The sequence below is a fragment of the Macrobrachium nipponense genome, chromosome 44 (assembly GCF_015104395.2).
Source record: "Macrobrachium nipponense isolate FS-2020 chromosome 44, ASM1510439v2, whole genome shotgun sequence".
In the NCBI taxonomy this organism is placed as follows: Eukaryota; Metazoa; Arthropoda; class Malacostraca; order Decapoda; family Palaemonidae; genus Macrobrachium; species Macrobrachium nipponense.
This window is the reverse complement of record NC_087221.1, coordinates 16,637,287-16,663,555: the sequence shown is the minus strand read 5'-3', so window position 1 is coordinate 16,663,555 and position 26,269 is coordinate 16,637,287. Positions and strand designations below refer to the sequence as shown.

General features: G+C 36.3%; 1 protein-coding gene across 1 annotated transcript in view; it reads left to right on the top strand.

Annotated features, from left to right (window-relative positions):
* LOC135204052 (uncharacterized) overlaps positions 1 to 26,023 on the top strand; it is a 213,922-nt gene extending 187,899 nt beyond the window's left edge. The window contains exons 7-16 of the mRNA XM_064234017.1: positions 64 to 216; positions 3,599 to 3,727; positions 8,010 to 8,197; positions 10,098 to 10,206; positions 10,961 to 11,191; positions 13,342 to 13,562; positions 21,757 to 22,017; positions 23,300 to 23,412; positions 24,608 to 24,710; positions 25,462 to 26,023. Of these exons, the coding sequence (XP_064090087.1) occupies positions 64 to 216; positions 3,599 to 3,727; positions 8,010 to 8,197; positions 10,098 to 10,206; positions 10,961 to 11,191; positions 13,342 to 13,562; positions 21,757 to 22,017; positions 23,300 to 23,412; positions 24,608 to 24,710; positions 25,462 to 25,623 (1,670 nt within the window). The 3' untranslated portion in view covers positions 25,624 to 26,023. The remainder of the gene's footprint in view (positions 1 to 63; positions 217 to 3,598; positions 3,728 to 8,009; positions 8,198 to 10,097; positions 10,207 to 10,960; positions 11,192 to 13,341; positions 13,563 to 21,756; positions 22,018 to 23,299; positions 23,413 to 24,607; positions 24,711 to 25,461) is intronic.
* Positions 26,024 to 26,269: the final 246 nt, after the last annotated feature.

The window sequence follows — 26,269 nt, the reverse complement described above, 5'->3', positions numbered from 1 at the left end:
AATAGCGTTTTCAAAGGTGAAGAATGGTTGGCATCACATAGACCTATGCTTTGATGTTTCCAGGCTCTACATACGCCAGACCAAGACGCCGTAAGCCGGTGATAGTACGCGAAGGAGACAATCTGCGTCTGCGTTGTCAAGCCACTGGGGAACCGACGCCCCACATCGAATGGAGTCGAGTCGACGGTGGGGTCATACCGACCGGGAAATGGAGAGGTGAGTCGCCATCTTGTGCTCCACATTCAGAATGAATTAGGATGACTACCCAGTAGGGTGATAGTACCGTCAGTGAACCTCATGCGGTGCACTGTTGGCATTACTTAAGGTTCTTTGCAGCGTGCCTTCGGTCCCTAGCTGCAACTCTTTTTGTTCCTTTTACTGTACCTCCTTTCATATTCTCTTTCTTCCATCTTACTTTCCACCCTCCCGTAAAAATAGATTCATAGTGCAACTGCTTTGAAGTTTGCCTCCTGTTACACCTTTCAAGGCTTCTACTGTCAATTTCCCTTTCAGCGCTGAATGATCTCATAGGTCCCAGTGCTTGTCCTTTGTCCTCAATTTCCATATTCAATTCAGTTCAATTCAAACAGGATGACTGGTGAAACAACATACTCGTTTTTATGCAGTTTCCTCGAGAAATGTATTCAGAGAGTGTGATTCGTGTCTTAAAATTATAATGTTTGATTTTGCTTTTATCTAAGCAGGATATTGTAAAATATGAGGTATTGTAGGTACTAAAACTAGTTTTATGGTATTATCCTTTACCCTCCCTGACTTCGCTGGAGCTAAAGACAGTCCCCCAACTCTCTGTTTTGTTTAGTTCTTATTTTTGAGTTCAGCGTAAACCCGCCTTAAGAGAGCGGCAAAGTTTTAGTTCTTAAATCCTTTTTCCCATAGCCTTAGCTCTTGTCACAGCTAAAATGGTTGATAGTCGTTAACACCTAATTTCTGAAACACGCCCCTGAAATCAAGACTTAATAAAAACATTAATCTTTCGTTTCCTTTCTCCTGTAGTGATGGAAACTCCTCTGTCGTTCATTTTGCCATATTTCAAAATTTGTCAGTGCACGTCACGAGCTTCTGCCGATCAACCTCGCTGATTTTGCCTCAGAATCGTCAATGTACAAGATTTTTTCTAGCCATTTTTAGGTTCATTTGATATGATTCCCGCGTTCATTACTCAGTCTGCCACTTGAGCCTTGCGTTATCTTTTGGAGATGGGTCCAAGTTCCACACCCTCTTTTGTTTGTAGCTAACTTAAAATTTCGTCTCCATCTGTTAATGTGCTGGTAAGCATGCATTATTGTCTACTCAAAAATCAGTTAAAATCTGATTTCATTCATTTTCCAACTAAGGCCTCTTTCCTGTCATGTCATACTTTACTTTGGTTATACGTATGTAAGGAGTCGAATGGGAAGAAAAGCTCATTAGGATTCAATATGAGATCCGCGCTCCAGAGGGACTGTTTGTCACGTTCCTCAAAAATGTGAGTTTCCCAGAGAATACATCATTAGGTGTCTACAGAATGTAAATTACGAGTTGATATGACTTTAAGAAAAATAACATAAGTTTAGTTATCTTCTTGAGGCAGGAGCAACCAACAAAAAATTAAAAATACTTTAAGTTCTATCAGATGAAGCTTCTGAAAAGTACTTTAGATTCACCAGATTAAGCTTCTGAAAAGTACTTTAAATTTATCAGATGAAGCTTCTGAAAAGTACTTTAAATGCTATCAGTTGAAACTTCTGAAATATACTTTAAATTCTATCAGATTAAGCTTCTGAAAAATATTAAATTCTGTCAGATGAGGCCTCTGAAAAATACTTTAAATTTATCACATGAAGCTTCCGAAAAATACTTTAAATTCTATCAGATGAAGCTTCCGAAAAATACTTTAAATTCTATCAGATGAAGCTTCCGAAAAATACTTTAAATTCTATCAGACGAACCTTCTGAAAATACTGTTATTTTACCAGATGAAGCTTCTGAAAATTACTTTAATTCTATCAGATGAAGCTTCTGAAAAGTACTTTAAATGCTATCAGTTGAAACTTCTGAAATATACTTTAAATTCTATCAGATTAAGCTTCTGAAAAATATTAAATTCTGTCAGATGAGGCTTCTGAAAAAATACTGAAAATTTACGATGAAGCTTCCGAAAATACTTTAAATTCTATTAGATGAAGCTTCTGAAAAGTACTTAAAATTCTATCTGTTGAAGCTTCTGAAAAGTACTTAAAATTCTATCAGATGAAGTTTCTGAAAAATACTTTAAATTCCGTCAGATGAGACTTCTGAAAAATCTTAAACGTCTGGTGAGGTTTCTGAAAAATACTTTAAATTCTATCAGATGAAGTTTCTGAAAAATACTTTAAATTCCGTCAGGAAGAATTCTGATCTTTAAATTCTGTCTGGTGAGGTTTCTGAAAAATACTTTAAAAATTCTATCAGATGAAGTTTCTGGTAATTGTGTAAGTAACTCATTGGATTCATGGTTTCTCTTTGCGCTTTGGATCCTTCTAAATGGACTAGAAATGCTCTCTCTCTCTCTCTCTCTCTCTCTCTCTCTCTCTCTCTCTCTCTCTCCAGGTCACGTGTACAAAATCTGTTCTAAGTTTTTAGTGTCATATTGTAGTTGCGAAACCAAAATATCCCTTGCAAATTCCCTACGGGAACAACACGCTATATTCATAATTGAATAACTTTGTTAATCTGAACAATGATAAATGACGGGATCATCTATATATGACCTTATTTTATAATTGTTGTATCTCAGTATTTCCGTCTTTTGTTTGTAGGGTTCGAGAAAAAGAGTTATTTTAATTTTGTTACATTTACGCATCATATTAGAAATGTAGAATGCATTTAGAGATTTCCTGTTATTTCTTCATTATTATTCGTTATTTGCATACAGAGATTTCTCGTTATTTCTTCGTTATTATCCAGTATTATTCATTATTATTGCCGTGTGTTGTAACTTTTTAAGGGATGAGGCCTTATGTATAATTTTTTTTCTAGTTAACTTGTTCCTTAGCAAGAGATTTTTTATGAATGTGATGTTATTATTCCAGCTAATTTTTTCATTTATGTATCTATTTGTTTATCTGTGATTTTATTAGTTTATTGTCTTTCTTTATTGATTTATCTGTTTAGATATCTATTCATTTACTCATTTATTTATACGTTTTCCATGTATTTATTAGTTGTTTGTATATTTATGCATTCGTTTATTTGTGCATTTATTCAGCAGTTATTATATTGATGTTCATTTCTTTTATTTGTTTATTTATTTATCTATTTATATGTTATATTCATTCCTTTATTCAACTACACATTCATTCATTTGTATATTTAATTATCTATTTGGTTACATTCATTCATTATTTACCCATTCACGTATTTACTTATTCATGCATTTACTCAAGCATTTACGTAATCATTCATTTAAGTAGTTAGTTTTTTCTACGCATTTTTAATCATTTATTTAAGTAGTTAGTTTTTCCTATGCATTTATTTACCTATTTCTCTGCTTAAACATTCGCATACTCTTTTATTTAGTCGCTGTCGACTGATTCACTCTTTTCTTCCCCTTGCATAGATGGGAGTCTCAACAGCCACATTTTGAATCTAACTCACGTCCACCGAGAACACACAGGTATCTACCAGTGCGAGGCCTACAATGGAATCCCACCCAATGACTACAAGACCTTCAACGTCGAAGTTCATTGTGAGTATGACAGACAACCGCGACCATTTTCATATTGGTTTAGAAATATGGCTTTCGAGTTCACTGAGGTTCGTCTTTAATGGAGGTAGTCAGAGTTCATTTTTTTCCTCAGAATTTTGTTTTCTATCTGTAAATGTGCCCTTTTTTCAGGATATTCAGTTTAATTTTCTGTATAAGCCAAGCAACTTCATGTAGTTGGATATGCAAGATAATAATACCTGAAGGGAAGTAATGTCAGGGATAGCTGAAAACCTGTTAGGTATTAAACCAATAGCCTTTATATGTAATATATTTGTATATGTATACATACGTATATATATATATATATATATATATATATATATATATATATATATATGTGTGTGTTTATATATATGTATGGTTACACATATTTATGTTTATACATATATATATATATATATATATATATATATATATATATATATATATAGAGAGAGAGAGAGAGAGAGAGAGAGAGAGAGAGAGAGAGAGAGAGAGAGAGATCATGTTGATATTCAATTCCCAGAAACAAATAGTATATGACATTCATGCTTTGCTCTTCCGTTCCTGAAAAGCCTTCTCTCGAAAAGCCCTCTTGATCCTATAACCTAGAAATGTTAGTTAATGAAAATATAATTTCCGGCAATTCAAATGCAAGAACCCATTACATGGAAGGCTCCTGATAATTGCTGTTGAATTTGCAATTGTTCTCCCAGCTGTTTTGTTCTCATGTGCATTTCAATTATTAGTATGATCACCGCATCAAAGAACCGTATTGTTCATCATTAACCTCTGATATCAAAAGTAATGCTATGAAAATAGAATCTGCGATATTATTTTAGTCAAATTAGTCTAAAATTTAATTCAAAGACTTACGAAACTTTGTGTACCTTTCGTTGTCAATTAGAGTTGAGTGGGCTCTCGAGTCCTTTGTCACAGACACAAATAGTCAGAAAACGTCCTGTCGGGTATGTAGACTCTCAGTTCACCAAGTGGGTGCTTTTTTTTTTTAAACATAGAGTATACCATCTTCACAATAAACCAATTAAGCTTGGGGTCAAACTGCTCGAAAATAATGAACTTACAAAATACTTCAAATTGGACAATGATGTTCCATTTAGAGGGACCAGTTCGACCTTATTTGATGTTTATTTCTCGAGTGGCCTTAAAGAGACAAAGGACAGTGACCTTATATTTGGAAGCTCTTGACGACGTATACCGCATTACAAAATGATTTGTAGGACCTCAAAATCCCACTATATTCCAGCTTCTGTTCTTTCCTGTTAGTGCCGGATATTCATTTTGAGGTTTTATTTGCTTGTCATCTCAGTTACGAAAATCAGCTACTTTTGATATCCACAACACAACTTCTATATTTTCAAACATCGAGTATCAGTTTCAAAATTACCTAATGAACTGCTCCGGCGTTATTTTTTTAGAATAAGACATCTGTTTCTTAGTGAAAAAAAAACCATTTATCCATGTCACTCAGTAGTAGAGAAATCAAATGAATCTCGACGTAACAGTTGACAAGACGATTGCTATATAGGCCCATAAGCTCTGCAGTCTTGGATAACAACGGCTGTGTTTTACAATAACAAGAAGACCCGCAAATTAACGCTTGATATAGCGGGAGGAATTCGCCCAGAATTGCTAAGGCTGAGTCTATATTCAAATTAGTATTGGAATTCGATGTACATCTGTCTAGCTTCCTTGGCTTATAGGGAAACGTTCTTGAGAATAATTGGGATTGATATTTTCCGATAAGGTATTCAGTGGCTTTTGATGGCTTTGTTGTTCAACAAAAGTTCTAGACAATAAAATTACGGTGAACGCTACTGGAAGTAGATACTTCACTGATTTCATGAATGTCTCAGTCTTTAAAAATACACACACACACACACACACACACACACACACAGTGAAGTAACCACAGTGGTCTCTTAACGTCTGGAATTCTCCACAATTTTTGGATACGCTTGTCCATCAGAATTTCTGCATATTCTTGCTTTTGGATCTCAGGGTTAGTAATGGCAAGCATATCCAAAATGTGTGGAGAACTCGAGAAATTAGGAGGGCATTGTGGTTATTACAATTACATACTTATTTGGTAAAAATTTACCGATAGACCTACCTCTCTCTCTCTCTCTCGTATTATATCTTTGACGGTGGGACATAGATGTATTCGTTTCTTCAATATTATTAAAATAATCTTCCATTATTGTTCATCTTTAAGGCTGTTCTCTCTCTCTCTCTCTCTCTCTCTCTCTCTCTCTCTCTCTCTCTCTCTCTCTCTCTCTTGCGGTACTATTCATTTGAATCTCAGTGATTTTTATTCCAGATGGCTGAATTTGTAGATGAATCAGATATTTTTATAGTAACCGTATTGACGTAGCAAACGTGCCCTACAAAATGTCAATAAGAAGGTTTACATTGTGCGCTACCCTTCATCTTTTGCCGCCAGTCTCGTCGTTGAGTTTTGTGTTGCTACTTGTACACGGCCTTCTCTTGTAAGGAGCCAATTAGGCCTCAATTAAATGAAAATGGTTCCAACCCCCTTCCAACAGCTCTTCAATTTTAGACCTCCAGTGTTGATTTTCAGTAAAGTGTGGAATCTTGGTTTCCAGGATTCACAATTCCCTACCAAACATGTCATCTCATTCGCAGTGTTGGTCATCGATTTCTTCTCTTTGTAGGGGGGCCACACTGTTTCGTGTAATTAAAGGTGAATTTAGGTTAAGGCAGTTTCAGTTAGACAGCAAGTTCAGTGACCTGACCTACTGAAGATGACCACCCAACAAGATGACTGCATGAACAGATGTGGAGAATTATTCCATGGACGCTTTCGTAGAAAAGACAATAAAAACTCCTCTTAAATGGCTTGAAGTAAGATCAGTTAAGAAATGAGCATTAATACGCACAAGTAGAGGTAGTGTTCGAAGACGACGCAGTCAAATCGAAGAATTTCTGAACAATTTAAATGCATTTAAGAGATGATAAAGGAAAGACACCAGAATCTTTGGGATTGAGTGACTGACCAGACTGTGGAACGTATATACCTTGAGGCGCGAAGGACTCCGAAAGGGTTGAGTGTGAAGGATGAATGTTCAATCCAACGAGAGAAGAAATGACGTTAGTGAACGTGAGAATCATTTGACCAGAGCATTACCAAGTTGGATAAGGATAAATCTGGCTAGTCTGTTTATGTGGAAACTGGATTTTTCAGTTTTGGTAGGATGAAGTAGAGTGAGCCAGAGAGTTTAGGCTTAATGGGATGGAAAAAGCAAGAGTGTGTATGGCTATATATATATATATATATATATATATATATAGATATATATATATATATATATATATATATATATATTTTATATATATATATATATATATATATATATAATCTAGTAAAGACGTTGTTACAACAGAATTCTATCTAATAAAAGGAGCCCATATAGACGCCAAAATATAGAAAGTAAGTATGGCTACCTGAGGATGGATCTTTTGGTATAAACACCGCCTTTTCTTTAACTTTTCTCATTCATGACCTACCTGAAGAGAGAGGCAGCAGTCTCTGAAATATGGTACTCACTTTCTACATTTGGACGTTTTTGTGGGCTCCTCTCATTAGATTATATATATACACATATAATACATACATACATATATGTATGTATGAAGATCAGAGGGCGGTGAAAACAGGCTGGTACTTAAAAACATCTTTATTAGTGTCGACGTTTCAAAACAATAAGCAAGTCTCATTTTCAAGGCTGTAATAAAAGAATAAATGTTGTAGATTATAAAAACAAATAAATTATACAAAAATCTCTTTAAAACCAAATTTACTTGTTGTCTTGAAACGCCGGCACTAATAAAGATGTTTTTATGTACCAGCCTGTTTCCACTGCCCTTTGATCTTCATATATCGACTGATTAGCTGTCCACCTGTATCCTATGTATGTATGTATGTGTGCATGCATGCATGTATGTATATATATGTGTGTACATCGTAATTCTTTGAAGATGTCTTGAAACTTTTTTGTTAACAATTAATGCTTCATTTATTCCCGTTATTAAACAGCTACTATCCGACGCATTCAATGCTTCATTTATTCCCATTATTAAACAGCTACTATCCGACGCATTCAATGCTTCATTTATTCCCATTATTAAACAGCTACTATCCGACGCATTCAATGCTTCATTTATTCCCGTTATTAAACAGCTACTATCCGACGCATTCTGTCTAGCGTTACTAACATTCTTAATCTTGTCTTTCTCGCAGTTGACCCGTACATCAGAGTGAACCAGTGGAAGGTAGGCACCTATAACGGGTCGCATGCTAGACTGGAGTGTCATGTAGAGGCCTTCCCGGTAGCTGTGACGTATTGGGAAGATCAGATTGGTCGGATTCTTGACAACACCACCAAATACAAGATAGAATACCATCAGGACTACAATTTCGTCTGGAAGGTAAGGAACAGTACAATACACTGAGAGAGAGAGAGAGAGAGAGAGAGAGAGAGAGAGAGAGAGAGAGAGAGAGAGAGAGGGTGACTTGGAATCAAACAAACACACTTGTAGGATTGACATAAAAAGGTATTAAGGTATTTACAGAGAGAGAGAAGAGAGAGAGAGAGCAAGAGAGAGAGACTTGAAATCGAACAAACACACTTGTAGGATTGACATGAAAAGGTATTAAGGTATTGACAGAGAGAGAGAGAGAGAGAGAGAGAGAGAGAGAGAGAGAGAGAGAGAGAGAGAGAGAGAGAGAGAGAGAGATCTACTTTCGAATGTAACGCCACACTCAAAATTTCAGATTCCTAAAAACATTTTGGGACCATTGCCACATTGTTGTAGATATTTCGTTATATATTTTTCCATCCATTAGTAATACCTTTAGTCTAACGTTTCGTTCACGCGTTCCAATCCAATCTTCCGTAGATAGTGCCAATCTCTTCCCAGTCTTTTGCACTCATCCAGCTACCTTCATCTCAGTAATGGGGTAGTGCCGTCAGTGCACTTCACGTGGTGCACTGCAGGCGTCATTAAAGGGTATTTGCAGGGTCCCTTTGACCTTTAACTGTACCGACTTCCTAGCCTTACTATTTACCTCTGTTCCTGCTTCCCTTCTTCCGCCATGCTGTCCAACCTCCTAACCATAACTTCTTAATGTAACCTGGGAGTTCTCTCTCATCTTTACCGTAAGATCCGTGTACTATATCTCCTTTATTTTCTGGCTCTCTTGATCTTGCCGTCCAACCACTCCAATCCCCGTTGGGGGGTAGTGTCATCAGTGGACCTCCTGCTGTGCACTGTAGGTATTACGCAAGGTTCTTTGCAGCGTGCCTTCGGCCCCTAGCTGCAGCCACTTCCGTTCCTTTTACTGTACCTATTTTCATATTCTCTTTCTTTCGTCTTACTTTTCACCCTCTCCTAACACTTCCTAATATTACACCTCTCAAACCTTTTACATTCAATTTCCATTTCAGCGCTGAATGACCTCATAGGTCCCAGTGCTTGGCCCTTTGACCTAAATTCTATATTCAACTCAACTCAACTCAACCACTCCATCTCCTTTTTCGCTGTGTTCAGTGATGTAAAGATGAAAGTGCTCCAGTGCTTGGTTTTATGGCCTTTAAAGGTGCCTGTAGTTCATATACAGATTCCAAATTTCTCTCCTTTATTGTCAGTCTCTGCAGCAATTGGAAGCTGAGATAGAGCGAGCGCCCAATGCAAGTTTAGACAGATATTGTAACACCTTCCTTGCTGCTGTTCAGATTTCCACAATAGATTCAGATACAGGAGCACCGTCGAGACCTTTCGAATGCATGGTCGATATCCTTTTTTTTTTTATTTGATCTTCGTAGCTCTAAACTGGATGCACTCGTGATGGATTTGAGGGTAAGAAACCATTTCTATTCAGTTCTGAAGCACATAGTTGGCAAAGTCCAGGTTTGCCATCATGTGGAAGTATCTTTTTACGACAAAAACAGTGATCATGTCCTCTAGGTGAACGGAGTAGGCATTGTTGCCAGAATTCTTATATATATATATATAATATATATATATATATATATATATATATATATATATATATATGATATATATATATATATATATATATATATATATATATGTATATATATATATATATGTGTGTGTCTGTGTGCGTGCGTGCGCGCCTGTGTGTGTAGAGAGAAGACAGAGAGAGACAGAGAGAGAGAGAGTGTGTGTGTGTAACGTACTTTTGAATGTGGCGTGCCCCACGATGAAATAATAGAATTTAAAAGCACCTCTGTATTAGCACTTACATTTGACGATGTAATCTACTAACAAATGATGACCTGAAATTTATTCTTGGCCCCTGCAGAGCAAGATGATACTTGATATACGAGACATAGAGCACAATGACTTTGGAGACTACCACTGCATCGCCAAAAATGAATTGTCCCTGACAAGAGGGCTCGTGAAGGTTCATGGTAAGTTGGTATGATGCAGACTAAAATGCCTCCATTTTTTTTTTTTTTTTTTTTTTTTTTTTTTTTTTTTTTTTTTTTTTTGCTTCACGGTAAGACAGTACAAACCTTTGTACCTCCAAGTACAAACTCGAAATGCTTTTTTTCCATTTGAAAGATAATTATTATTTTTAAAAAAAGTAGCTGGGTGTATGGATTAGGTTTATCAGGCCATTTGGTAGCACAGACCTTGCTGGACATTTTGCACAGTTTTTTTTAACTTCATTTTCTTATATGAACTTCATTTTTCATATGTATATATACACATATATATATATGGTCATATATATATATATATATATATATATATATATATATATATATATATATATATATATATATATATATATTCTCTGAGCTTATTACATATATTGTCCAGCAGTCATATAAGATTCATGATACAAAAAGTGAACTACTTTCATACCAGGAATGAAGTACATGTTTTCCCACACTGTATTGTTTCACAGAAAGAAATTAATTTTAGATAAGGTCAAAAACTCAGTGCAGGGCATTTATCCGTAAACCTTATATATTATATTATTTCGAGCGACATTTTGAAAGCGTGTATGTACCTGATGTCTGTCATTCTTTATGTAAACTAGATTCTCAGTCATGCCTTTATGCAAAGTAACGGTAAATAATAGGCTCCTTGAACCATAACAAGTCATCCAGTGTCTATTCAGTTTCCTCACTATGTCATTATGTTTCTCATCAACAGAAATTGACCCAACTCTGTACATTCCGTCAACGGGAACCGTTGACGGGTTGACCTTCGGCCCTGATCCTCCACGATTTGTCGACCTGTACGATGACCTCTGTCCACCCCCACCGAACTGCCCCGAGTGCCCCAAAACCCCGAAGTGCGCTGAAGGAAGAGGAGTCCTCTTTGGGATCCGAGTGGAGCCCTTCGGGAACGACACCTACCCTGGATTCAAGAACAGAAGTCTCGGTAAGGACTGCTCTTCTTTTTTTTTTTTTTTTTTTTTGCCCTTCTGCTTTCGCCCTTAAACATTATAAGGATCCCTAGTGACACCGCAACGCAACTTTTCCAGGTGTACGCTCTTCTTTCTCCTTATTCGTAACAAGAATTTATTCTTATAAAATATCCCAATACTGTCGCCGCCTTAGCTTAACAAATATCCACTTTGCTGCCTCTGTGGAAACAATGCCTTAATTTTGACAACTTCCGTCCACTGACATCAGATATCCTGAGATGCATTTGCGTTTTAATCCTCTGTTTTAAAAGTCGTTTCCATAGAAAATGTAAAAATTCGAAATCTGGCTGAATTTCATAAATAGTGACGACTGCTTAGAAAAACACCGCAGGGTATCAGTTGTGGAACTCGCTTTTTTTTTATACAAAGACTTTTTGTCTTGAGAACGACATAACTCGGAGCACTGTATATATATATGAGCTAAATGGTCCTGTTTTGTGTGTATCAGTTTGCAGACCATAATTATTTGGTTTTGCTCATTTCTCAAAAACTGACAAAATAAAAATAAATAAAAAATAGGTGTCCATAAATTGGAAGTCTCTTGACAACTTATGCAACAAATATACCACAAAATTCTGAACACCAAAGAAATCCAACTAACGTATATCTTAATGGCTGCACCGTAGCCAGTGGTCATTACACTAAATATATTAGATGTTATAGTGGGATCTTGATACTTAACATTTGAAACTGAAATCGCGGAAAGAACTTCCAACTTGAAGATCGTTGGTATTTATGGTTATGCAAATGCATGTGAATGTTGTACCTAAATTTCATGAAAGGGTGTTTAAATTCTTCTCTATTATGATTACTACGTGAAATGTCTGTGTCACCAGCGTATATCATTATTGTTGTTAATATTACTTTAGTGACAGTGGATCGGTTTGATAAAGCTGAAGAGAACTTCCATTATTTCTTAAGGAATTTACCCACATTTTTAATAAGTGGCCTTCTCGGTGAAAAGTAAATTATTTGAATATAAAGAATTTAATTTTCCAGCTAATTTCAAATCTCGCACAATATATAATGAGAGAATCAAGACCAACCAAACGCCGCCATAGAGGGACGGGCGGACGTATTGATTTTAACTGATGGTATCGTTCCTGAAATGAACGAGAAATGTAGATAGAATGGGAAGGGTTTCCTAATAACTCTTCAGGAGTTTTTCATTCAAGTTGACCGCTAAATTTACTCCCTGTTGTAACATATGTTCGCTAATACGCAACTTTGTCAGCAAGGGAGCTATTTCTTTTAAAAGTTTGGCAAGCAGACGAAAGTTTGTGGCCAGCAAAATTAGACGTTGCTCCATTACATACCGTATTTTCTCAGAAATTTTGCCATTTTCGTGAATGGAAGAGCATAAGTCCTTGGATATAGAACGAATTCGCTAAATCATTCCCTGTGCCCAAATACGGACGTTATTCTAAAAGTGCATCCACCTTACAATAAAACATGTCATAACACAAGTTGGCAGCTTATCGTATACATATCCCAAATATGTCAACGACCATAATGGAGAACGAATATTTGGCAAATGCTGGATAATCGCATAAAGCACTGGTTAGGACTGCCGAGAAGTCGTTGGCTTACATTCACACCAGTTAGTGATGTGTCTACGATAAGTTGCAAACGTTTGTTAGTGACATATTTTCTGCTGTGTGGACGAACCCTTACCTAAAATTGACTAGTTAAAGGGCTCTAGCTCTGCCCATACAAAAGAACGAACATTTGATTGTTATTATATTATTAATATTGTTATTGGTAGCAGGTCCACAATTATACAGCATGTGAGTTTATGGTCTTTAATATCCATTAAAGACCATAAAAGGCTATATTATTGTGGACCTGCTACCATTGTCATCATTTTCGACACGGAAAACTGTGCCCAATATTGTTATTATTATTCAGAGGATGAACCTATTCGTATGGAACAAGCTCACATGCGCCATTGCCTTGAAATTCAAGCTTCCAAAGAATATGGTGTTCATCAGGAAGTAAGGGAAGACTGAAGAGGCCAAAGGAAATAGGTATTATGCAGACAACCATCAAATCTAATCTAACGAAAAATTCATGGATTTCATGTCTTTTTCTTTCTCCGCCACAGACTGTTTGCTTTCCGCGGTCGGCAAGCCTGTTTACCACAGACACACCGACTCACCCTACGGATCCTGGATGCGAGATCCCCACCCCAAGGACCCCCACGCAGAGCCCAAGTTTTGGACGACGGACCACAGGAGCCCCAAGATACTGTACGAATTCGCCGACAAGAACAGCTACAGGAAAAATCACCCGACGAAGACGCACCGACTCAATCATGCGTTCTCGGTAAGCTTGGGTTTTTGTTTCTGACCATGTTAAACTGATTGATAGTCGCCTTATATATGTATGTTTATATATATGTGTATATTTATATAAATTTTTGGCTCACATCAGGATCGAACAGGTCTTTCAGTTGAAAGAAGACCACTGCCAACCAAGCCTCTAAATTCAAGACTTGTGTGGCTTGCTTGGCAGCGGTCATGTCTTTCACTTGGAAGACCCGGGTTCGATCCTGATGTGAGTCAGTAATTTACATATATAATATATATATATATATATATATAATATATATATATATATATATCTTAACTACTGTTTAACTGAGATTTCGTAAAGCAGTAGCAAATGAATGCAGATACTCTCCGTCGTGTGCTATGAACCCCTCACACATTCTAGAAAGAATGAAGTTACTGGTAGCCTCGTTTGACATTGACCATTTACCAACACTAAATGTGATTCGCATTTGCATAAGCGTCAGAAAAAACTCATCAGAATATCGTCGTCTGGGGAATCACGCGCTTTGCAAACAACAAAACAGGCGTAACAATCCGCAATTCCATAATTATATTCCATTGCAGTTTCTTTTCATAGCAAACATGCATTACTAATGGAAACTGACAGTTGTAAATCCATGATGTGTCCGCCATTAAGAGACGTTTATAGCTTTGTTTTGTCTGAAACGCAATATTCAAATCGTTTTCAGTAATACGACGACCATATGACAAGTCGATAATCTCCAAACTTGTCTCTGATAATGAGAATTATTACTGAGCATAACACAACCGATGAAATGTTATAATGAATCCGAAAACGACCGCTTAACATCAGGCCAGATCATAAAAGAAAAATACTGCATTTAGAATAAAAAAAGGAATTACTGAAGAAGCCCACAGGTTAGCAAACTTAACTTGCTCTTTAACACGAAAGAAATGTTGAACCGAAGTTGTGATACGGAAGCATTTTAGACGAAATTGACTTTAATGTCTGTATAGGACCAATATAGATTGGGTGTCTAAATCAGAAAGTATAAGACTACAAGATTTGAAATTGCGTGTACATAAGAAGATACTATGAGTTACATAGAACTATGGCTGAAGATGCATTACCGAGAGAGACAGGTGCTTCTCTCATAAAAGCCAGACCTGCCGAAGAAAGTGGCTCCGAGAGAAAATCTCACGTGACTGAGGGGCCGTTGCAAAGGCAAATGAAGAGCGGTCAGGCAAACCCCGCTCTTATGTAGAGCCACCTTAAAGTCAATATCAGTTCAGTTTATATCTATATATTATATTGTATATAATATATATACATATATATATATATATGTATGTATATATATCATATATATATATATATATATATATATATATATATAATATATATATGTATGTATGTATATATGATATACATATATATATATATATATATATATATATATACTTATATATATAATATGTATGTTCTAAATAATATATATGGCGTGGTATGTATGTATATATATATATATATAGATATATTATATATATATATATACATTAAATTATCTGATTATTGAATTATTGTTACAGCGCGTCGGTATTCACTCCCTGAATCAATTTTTTCGCAAAACTGCCTGGAGAATAAAGTATTAGAGATTTTTTATTAGGACTTCCGTTACTAAAAATCATTATTTTTAAAAAATGATAATGTAAGCCATGTGGAGTAATTAATAAGCGGTTAAAGTTGCACTGAGCCGGAATATCCATGAATCAATTAAATGACCGCGAAACGGTCATTAAATTGATTCTAATCATGTTACGTGTAACATGATTAGAAATAACAAAATCACCCACAAAGCAGTGGCCGCGAGTTCGATTCTCGGGCATTCCATCGAGGAGTGAGAGGATGTGCATTTCTTTCTGGCGACAGAAGTTCACTCTCGACGTGGTTCAGAAGTCACGTAAAGCCGTTGGTCCAGTTTTGCTGAATAACCACAGGTTCATGCAACATAAAACACCCATACAAACAAACCCAAGCCACAAAGCCTTCTTCAAATTTTTAGAGTGCCTTATACTTCCAAAATTTACGTAGGACTTGGGTATTATTCCTAAAATATTCATCGTGGCCAAATGTAACAGTAAATCATTTAAATAAACTGACAGTCAATACAAACTGTCTTGAAACAAAAAATAGGTTAATTTTGCCAAACTTAACTGATCCTCCCACTTGCTTGATGTGATGTAATTCTGAGTAAAACGAATCCTATCAAAGAAAATAATTTACCATTAAATGAAATTGATATAATATATATTATAATAATAATTAATATATAATTTATATATATATATATATATATATATATTTAATACATTTTACACACACATACGCACGCACACACCGTATATAGGCTATATATATATATATATATATATATTATATATTAAATATATATATATATATATATATATATATGTATGTATGTATGTATATATATATACCTATATATATATATATAATATATATATATACATATATATACACACAATATAGTATATATATATATATATATAATATATAATATATATATGTAATAAATACATCTATTAATTTACAAGATCTGTAAATATAAACCCATGACCTGAGGTCATGGCATTAGGGAGGGGTTCTACGTGACCCCAAAAGCAGACCTAGATTACGCTAAGCGCTGTCTGCAGTAAGCCCTGATCTAGCTCAAAGCTTTGTCAACATTTTATGTTTATGATAACTTTGGACACAACTTCCATGGGAAGCGGTTGACCTGTTAACCTACGCCGGAAACTTGTAACTTCCGAGCCGGCGGACTACGTATGTTTTTTATATGAATTGCTGAGATAGCTAATGTTCCGCTAATCGACGCGATGCTTTAGAATGGCAGTTCCGCGCCAACCATCAAGACATATCGGTCCCTTCCGACGAGCTGCATCTCCTAGTATGGAGTTAACAGAATAAAAGTTGTTATCTTTGTTCAACTTGCCTGTTTGAATCATCTCCTTTAGTTTAAGAAAGAACCACTCTACTAAGATATCCAAGGGGAGATGAGTGGAACCCCAGAAATACTTACGAATGACAGTCGTAAGGAAAAAGACAAAAAGTCTATCGCCAAGCGATAAGACTTACATATATATAATATATAATATCAACTTCATTTAATGGTAATTATTTCTTTGAATAGGATTCTTTTTACTCAGAATATATAATATATAATAATAGAATATATATATATATATATAATATATATAATATATATATATATATATTATATATATATATAAAATATATATATATATGTATATATACTACTCATTGTATATATAATGTTTATTTATATTCCTGCTCAATGATTGTATACATTTTCCTTCAGAATACCGGAGATTTCCACAATTTTTGGGATAAAATCATAAAGGTTACCATCATCCGCAAGAGAAAATAATTCTTCTATTTATTCATAAAATAATGAGTTGTGAAAACCTTTGTATTTCGCCATGTATCATGTTTAATTCAACATGAAAGGCTTAAAACATTTCTGACAGCCTGTGGGTATACGCCACAAAAACATTTTAATAAATTTATGGAAAACCCCCTACCAAACCACAGCTCTCAGCCATGTAATAGCTGCTGGCAAAATTTGTCTGAATGAAAATCTTTTACGCTTTCGATTTAAAATTGCATTTTTTCCTTCAGGATAACGATTAATTTTATAAAAGATTGTGCTATCATTGTCATTTAGAGCACACGTACCTCAAAAGGTAGAGGAACCCTCCTGTCACAAAGGGGCAAAGGACTCCCCCCGCCCTGCCTCAAAGGGCAGAGGGACCCCTCCTGTCACAAAAGGGCAAAAGGAACTCCCCCCCGCCCTGCCTCAAAGGACAGAGGACCCCTCCGGTCACAAAGGGCAGAGGACCCTTCATGCTTCAAAGGGCAGAGGAAACCCCCCTGCCTCAAAGGGCGGAGGACCCCCCCCTGCCTCAATGGGCAGAGGACCCGTCCTGTAGCAAAGGGCAGAGAAAACCACCCCCCCGCCCCCCGCCCAGCCTCAAGGGGCAGGAGGACCCCTCCTGCATAAAAGGGTGGAGGACCGCCCAAGCCGACAAAGGGGCAGAGGAACCCCCCAAGCCTCAAAGGGCAGAGGACCCACCCCCCCAGTCTCAAAGGGCAGAGGACAACCCCCAGTCTCCAAGGGCAGAGGACTCCCCCCCCCAGTCTCAGAAGGGCAGAGGACCCTCCTGCCACAAAGGGTGGAGGACCCCCAAAGCCTCAAAGGGCAGAGGATCCCTCCTGCCTCAAAGGGCAGAGGATCCCTCCTGCCTCAAAGGACAGAGGACCCTACTTGCTTCAATGAGCCTAGAAGTCGATGATGAGTCCCAGTCTCCGCGTGGGATGCGAAGTCAACCCTTGGTGGACACTGGAGCCAACTGCAGTACGGTCTGATGACGTCCATTCCGAGAATGCAGGGAATATTCTGGTCCACCACGGTGAAGTACGGCCTAAAAAATCGGACCCCTGGCAGGGTTGCAGATTTTCAAGGCTAAAAAGTTGCCAATGATTGCTAGAAAAAGTTGCCAAAAGTTTGCCAACCTCCCTTTTCCACTAATAACCCTTGATTAATTTTAGCCAAAAACATCCTTCCTTAATGCAATTTTCTCTAGTTTACCTGTGCATTTGCCATAAAAATGAGAGAAAACTTTGAATTTCACAAGGTATCATAAATCGTTGTGTTGAAACTTTGTACTGATACAAATAGTATTTTCGATTTGCATTTATTATCTCAGTAAGGGGTGTCATTTAGGTGGGGGGGGGGGGGCAACTGTCCCCCAAAGAATCAACTGCCCCCCCCCCTTCCCGCCCCAAGCCCAATGAAGTAACAACAGCTGATTTTCCTTATTCCTGCCAAAAATTCAAAATGTGTTTCACATTAAAGTTTTACCTATTAGCTACCAGTGAGGATGAGATAAATAAAACAGTAGTGAGAGTCCTCATGGATTTTTGTTGAAATATCCTTTTGTGTCAATGAAGGGCTTAGGCCTACACGTCGAAATTCTTATATTTTGAGGCAATGACAGGGCATAGGCCTACACGTCAAAATTCTTATATTTTGAGGCAATGCCAGGGCTTTAGGCCTACACGTCAAATTTCTTATATTTTGAGGCAATGACAGGGCATAGCCTACACATCAAATTCTTATATTTTGAGAAAATTGACAGGGCATAAGGCCTACGTGAAATTCACATATTTTGAGCCAATGATAGGCGGCATAACCTACCCCAGCGCCAAAATTCATATATTTATTTTGAGGCAATGACGGGATAGGCCTACCACATCAAAATTCTTATATTTTTGAGGCAATATCAAGGCATAGACCTACACATAAAATTCTTAAATATTTTGAGACAATGTCAAGGCATAAGACCTATACATAAAATTATTATAATTTTTGAGAACAATGACAGGGGCATGGGCCTACAAACGTCAATTTCTTATTGCAAGGAATGGTTTTCTAACTGTATCTGTTTGGAAATAGGGTAGTCTATCTTGTTATTATATAGTAGTTTCAAGTTGAAACTTTCAACTCCACGATATATAAAATGTAATAAGTATACAGTGGAATGTACACTTATAAAGCAAGATTACATACACACATATGCGTGGATGGCCAAATCTTTAGACTGTCTCGGCCTTACACCAACTATCAAGCTGCTTTCAATGAACTATACTGAAAATATATTTACTAAAGGGGATAAATTATATGCTGTGACGAGTAAAATATAAGCTGCTTGTAGTGTTTTCTATGAGAATGAATGCTATGGTAGGAAGGCATCAAATAAGATTAGAAATTTAGAAAAATGTAATGACAGCTGAAAAGTTATGTATGAGATGATCCAAACCAGTCTGCGACTGCGAGTAGCCCATGATTTCATTGGTTTTTGGGGCATTCTATTGAGTCTCTCTCTCTCTCTCTCTCTCTCTCTCTCTCTCTCTCTCTCTCTCTCTCTCGGTCATCTTTGTTTGTTTAGATATTCTAGCGCAGACAATATTCATAAGATCTCGATTACTTTTTGATTGAAGCATTACTAAATTTCAGTTAAGAGTAGGCGGATAATTCTTTGCGCCAACTATTTTTAAATGAATAGGCCTATGTTTTATTCTGCAATGTTAGGATACCATATGAAAAATTTTGGAAGACACTACAAGCACTATAACAGCAGCAACAAAAAACAAAGAATAAACACAAGAACCAAAATAAAACAGTTGAATATAAGATAGGCCTATAATTCAAACGTCATAAGATGCGTAAACCGACAAAAAGGCATACTCCCTTATAGGTCTACGTAAATTTTTATGATCGTGTTATCGAGAAAGGAGATACTATACACACAGACACAACAATAAATCGTACTAATATCACTTATAACTCTATGAAATCAAGCAAAATATCACAGCAACTCTCCAACACAACACAACAAACGTGGCTGTGGCGGCAAAAACGTCGTTCTTAATTCTTGATTACTCAGGTCAGAGTGGAGGTTTGACCTTTGTATTGGCAAAGAAATTAATTTCAAACTATTCTGGCTGTGATGGTAAGCGGCAAAGCATAATTGTGGACTTTGCAGTAGAAATTTTTGCAACAATCGTTCAGAAAACAACAATATATTGTTGATAACCGAAAGTTTGCCAACAAGTTGCCAATTCGGTAGTAGTTGCCAACACAAAATTCGTTGCCAACCACCTCAGAAAGTTTGCCAACTTTCATGATTTTGGCCACCAAAGTTGCCAACTTGGCAACCCTGCTCCCTGGCAGTAGACGAAGGCTTTCAAAACTCCGAGGACTTCCAGGGTCTCTTGTCCGTCGTCGTCTACTATTACGAGGCTTTCTTCGGTGTCGACTGAAGAGGAGAGTCGACACGCTTGGACGATGCCCATAGACAATACCGACACGTTAGCTCCGGTGTCGGCCAGGATGTAGATTGTTCTATCGCCGATGCTTTCCTTGCAGTTGCAATTGTTTCTTGCACCGAAAATAGCAAATCCGAAGGGTGGTGTTCATCTTTCGAATAGACTTTTTCCAGGTGTTCTTTTCAATATATATAACCATGAGGTGACACTTGTCTAGTATTTTTTCAATTCCTCGCACATACATTTATTAATAAATCATTTTGAACATATATTACATGTTTATAAAATGATTTATTAATTAATGAAAAATACTTTTTAGAAAAAATTTTCCAGATTTCACTACCCGATGTTTAGTTTATATATATATATATATATATATATATATATATATATATATATATATATATATATGTGTGTGTGTGTAATTGTAAATATTTAAAAATAAATTTTTCAATTTCATTGCTTTATATATCTGCTATGTATATATATATATATATATATATATATATACATATATATATAAATATATATGTGTGTGTGTGTATGTATGTTCTATATTCACTATAAAACTTATAGAGCAATTTCAGCCAAACTTAGTATACACACTATTTACCCTCTGGGAATGTACACTGTGAGGTTACATCACTACCCCAAAGTGGTGTGTGTGTGTGTGTGTGTATGTGTGTGTGTGTGGCGCAGGGGGAAATGCAAAATTACAGAAAACTACAAATATTAGTGTCTAATTCATAGTTTTTGAGGTCACTGGGGTGAGAAGGGGGTGAAATGTAAAAATAACTGAAACAGTAGATATAAGTGATTAATCCATAATTTTTGAGGTTGCTGAGATGAATACTGACACCTTCAATGCCCTTTAAGTCCAAGTTCAGCCCCAATAGGGATGGGGGTGAGAAACGCGGTGGGAAGGATGTGATACGTAAAAATAATAAATAACAGATATTAATGTATAATCCTCAGTTTTTGAGGTTGCTGAGGAGAATAGTGACCCTCCCAATGCCCTTTTAAGTCCAAGTTCAGCCCCAATAGGGATGGGTGGGGTGAGAAGCAATTATCTGAACAGGAATTAGAGAGATAGAGGAGGTAGTTTATGGGATGTAATCAGAGATTTCCCGGGCAGCGCTGGGTTGGTCAGCTAAAGTATTTATATATTCTAACATCCTTAAGTGGTGGTGTAATCATTTAGATTTCCCGGGCCGCTGGTTGGTCGCTAATTATTTAGGATATTCTAACATCCTTAAGTGGTGGTGTAATCATTTGTTATTTTATTCCATTGCAGGGCAATTCCCATGTCGTCTACAACGGGTCCTTTTACTATCACGTGCAAGACCAACCAGTCATCATGAGGTACGACCTCAACTCCGGAGCCGAGAAGGACTTCGTGGTTCCCCAGCTGTCTGTCTACGAAGGACGCTACCTGTACAATGGAGGCATCAACTACATCGATTTCAGTACTGACGAGAACGGGCTCTGGGCTATTTACGGACTTCCCTCAAATAACAACACTGTGGTCATGAAAATAGACCCTTGGGCGATGGAGGTGGGTAGCAAGTGAAACCACTCATACTTTTTAAGGTTGGATTTCAGAATTTCCTTTTAAACTATGACGACATTTGAAACAGTAGAACTAATGATAACGTTTCGGAAAGAGATGTTATTCATCTTGCAATTTCTGTTTTTTGATACAAGTTGATTTTATGCTTTGGACAAATAATTTCTTTCTTGTATTCATTATCTACAACATATATGTTTTCAATAATTTACATCTAATTATGACTCATTTCAATATTAGCCACAACTGTGGCAGAAACCTGTACTACCTAAATCTCCAGATAATTTCCAGAGACAACTCTTAAGCAAACTACGTTGACGATCCTCAACATTTGAGTAACATAGATATCTTTATTTATCATTGAAGATATCAGAGTTAAAAGAATAAAAAGTACATAATTAAAAAAAATCATTGGATCATAGCTTGCTGTAGACATTTTTTGTTTTCTGCAGCGAAACCCAGAACCGTTGTCGTCACTGTGATGGTTGTGAGACATTCCAAACATAAACTATAATATACAGTACATATTTCTGTAACCTACAGTCATTCCCATAACAAATGCTACGTTGCAGCAGTCAATAAAAACAGCCTGGATCACTTGAATGACTGTTGTGTGGCATCAGCCGATCCCTAGAATGAGAAGTAAGGAATCCTGTTACAAACTTGTTTCAAGACTCAATTGTCTTCGACATATACATCATTTCTCAGTTGGAAGCCAGGCACAAGGTTAAAAACATTTTTCCCTAAGGCTGATTCAAGCATTTAAACGGAGTACCGAATACTTATCACTTTCTTTTGTATGAAAACGTACTGCAGGGGCGAGGTTCAATACGTCGCTGTGAGGAAGAAGGAAATGCTTGAAAACATAGAGACGAAGTAAGATATAACTATTTCAGATCAAACCAGCACAAACCAAAGTAAATTTGAAAGCATATCCCCGATGATTTCCGATGTGAAGCACATGAAAAATATAAGGTTATCCATGACGTTTTCGATGACAGAGCTCATTCTGATAACGCCTAAGCAAACATGAACCTCTCATTAATGAGGACAATACTATCTTAAAATATTTTCGTTGTAACCATTTCATTAAGCACCATTTATTTCATTAACATGTGCATACCAAACAAATCAGCCAACAAAAAAAAGAGTTTTTCATTTAAAGATCGTTCGTAATCAACAGTCACTGTATTTATCTAATTATATATACTAATTACTCAGTTTATAAAGATATAAAATTAATGTTCATTCCTCGTTCAACATTTTCCAGGTCGAGTATATCTGGAACATTTCCATAAGCCACCACAAGTTCGGAGAGCTTTTCATCACCTGCGGGGTCCTGTATGCTATCGATAGCACGACGCAGAGAGACACCAAGATCAGGTTAGTGGATGAGTCACTTACGCACAAAACTTCCGCGATGTTAGCCGGTTATACGCCTACATAGAAGGCTTAGACAAGTACAACGAAAGCCCTGCACACACAGCCACCTCCATCTTGTATGCACTCTCGCACGTCTTATATTTTAGAGTCCTTCCTTTTGTACAGCTGTTTGTTTGTTTGTTTGTTTTATGGTGTTTTTACGTTACATGGAACCAGTGGTTATTCAGCAACGGGACCAACGGCTTTACGTGACTTCCGAACCACGTCGAGAGTGAACTTTTATCACTAGAAATACACATCTCCCACCCCTCAATGGAATGCCCGAGAATCGAACTCGCGGCTACCGAGGTGGCACGTCAACACCATACCGACCACGCCACTGAGGCGCTTTTCGTATAGCTGTTGAACTCCTTCAAACACATCTGGAATGTTCCTCTTCAGCATCCTATCTTCCTCCTTTCTTTGCACATGACCAGACCATCCCCAAATTTTTTATTCGTCCTGTAATTTGCGCTAACCGTTTTGCATCTTCTTGTCTCTCCGTATTTCTCACTTTTCATTTTTTTTCTCGTGCCACATACACTATGCATAACAATCCACTACCATAGTTTTGATCTTTCTTCATCTTTCTTTTGTATTCAGCATCGCACACTTCACTTCCATAAAGATATTGAATAGCCATGGAGACAATACAACTTTGTCTCACTATTACACCAAACCTGACACTCTCCTTTCTTCAAATTCGAAACCACACGTCACTTCCATCTTAAAACCTTTTAATACTCAACATTTTATCTTCCATGCCATTACACTCTCCAAAGTACCTGCCCGTCAGCTCTGTCTTTAGCCTATTTTAGGCCTTTATTTACCATGTACAAATATATTATATATATATATATATATATTATATATATATATATATATATAGATATATAAGTATATAATATATATATATGTGTGTTGTGTATATATATAATATATATATTAATATATAAATATATATACATATATACATATCCATATACATATATACATATATATATATATATATATATATATATATATATACATATATATAGACGATAGATATTCAGTTATGTGCAAGCTATTGATATAGACTTGATACATATTGTTGCAGTCACGTTTAAGTTACCATTTGTCATTATCTTTCAGCATAGATTTAATTTTCTTCCAGATTTGCACTGGACCTTTATCGAAAGACATTCTTGGATGTGGATTTACCATTCAACAATCCATTCAGAAATACTACAACGCTTGGGTACAACCCCAAAACAAAGGTCAGTTCTGGATTTCGTCTGTTTAATTCAGATAGATGTTTGGTTTTATGGACAAAAGAGGCTGTCGTCATGTGAATTTATAATCAAGGGAAGATTTCCATTTCGGTGTCCTCGTTCCTGTCGAGTCAAATCTTGTGCTTGTATCAATTTCATTTTTGGTAAGAAGGTCTTTCTCTGCGCTTTTGCATTGTGTTAGAATGGGTATCACTTGCCATTCTAATATGCAGAATATTTGTCTGTCATTTTAAATGCAATTTTCATTAAATAGTGTGAAAATGATCATTCAAAATAGTTTACCAGCCGTTTTGCAACAGAAAATACAATTGGGATTATTATAAAATGAAAAAGCACGTTACAATTTATATATTTACTTTTCAATTATTATTATTATTATTATTATTATTATTATTATTATTATTATTATTATTATTATTAGTGGAAAAATAAATTCCGCTGAAGTATGTATGTATATTGCTATGTACAGAAAGTTTTCGCCAACTTGATCAGTTGACGTCTTCAGCCATAATGCGATTGAAAAGATAATATCCCCTTTTCCACCACAGCTATAACACAAACTTTGGCAACTTATCCCATACAGATCGCAAACATGTTGAAAACGAGCCAACGGCTCTAAGTAGAGAAGGAGTCTGGCAAATCCCGGATAATTATACAAAGTGCAGATTAGAACTGCCGTCGTCGTTAACTTGTACTCGACCTGTTTTATTAAGTGCCGTGCCGTTCTCTTTTGCAGGAGATCTACTCTTGGGACAACGGTAACCAGCTGACTTACCCAATCAAATACAACGACATAGGATATAACCCCCCCCTTGAGGAACGCACCAGGCCGGAAGCTTCGGCGCATCTGATGGACTACGAAATCGATTACGAAGTCGACCCCTTAACAGGAAGCTAACATTCCCTTCATTCATTGGGGACTGGTTAGAAAGAAGGCTTCGTCCCTCTCTCTCTCTCTCTGACGGCAGACGGAAGTAGATTTTTCAAGGGCAGATGGTCTCTGAGAGAGAAAGCACTGTTCCAGTGAATTTCTTTCTTTTTGTTTTGGGTTATTTTGGCGGAAGGACCATAACGGTGAGTGGAAATCTATGGTGCTGGCTTTGCACATATTCGTACATATCTGTATTTAGACTTTTTTTTCGAGCATTAAAGGAAGTGTGTCTAGGATTCTTCACAAGGGAGAATTTCTTCTTACCCGTAGACTAATTATTGTGTGCAAGTGGAATACTGGGATTGTACTCTAGACGGAAAGTGGCCAGATCTTTAACATTTTGGGGTCAATAAGGCAAAAAATATCCTTAATCCATATATTATATTTATATATATATTAATAATATATAATACATATATATATATATATATATATACTATTATATATTATATAATATATATATATATATATATATATATATTATAACTATATATATATATACATATATATATATATATATATATATATATATATATATATATAAACATATATAATATATATAATATTATATATATTGATTTAATATCTTGACAAACGATCTATAACTGGGAAA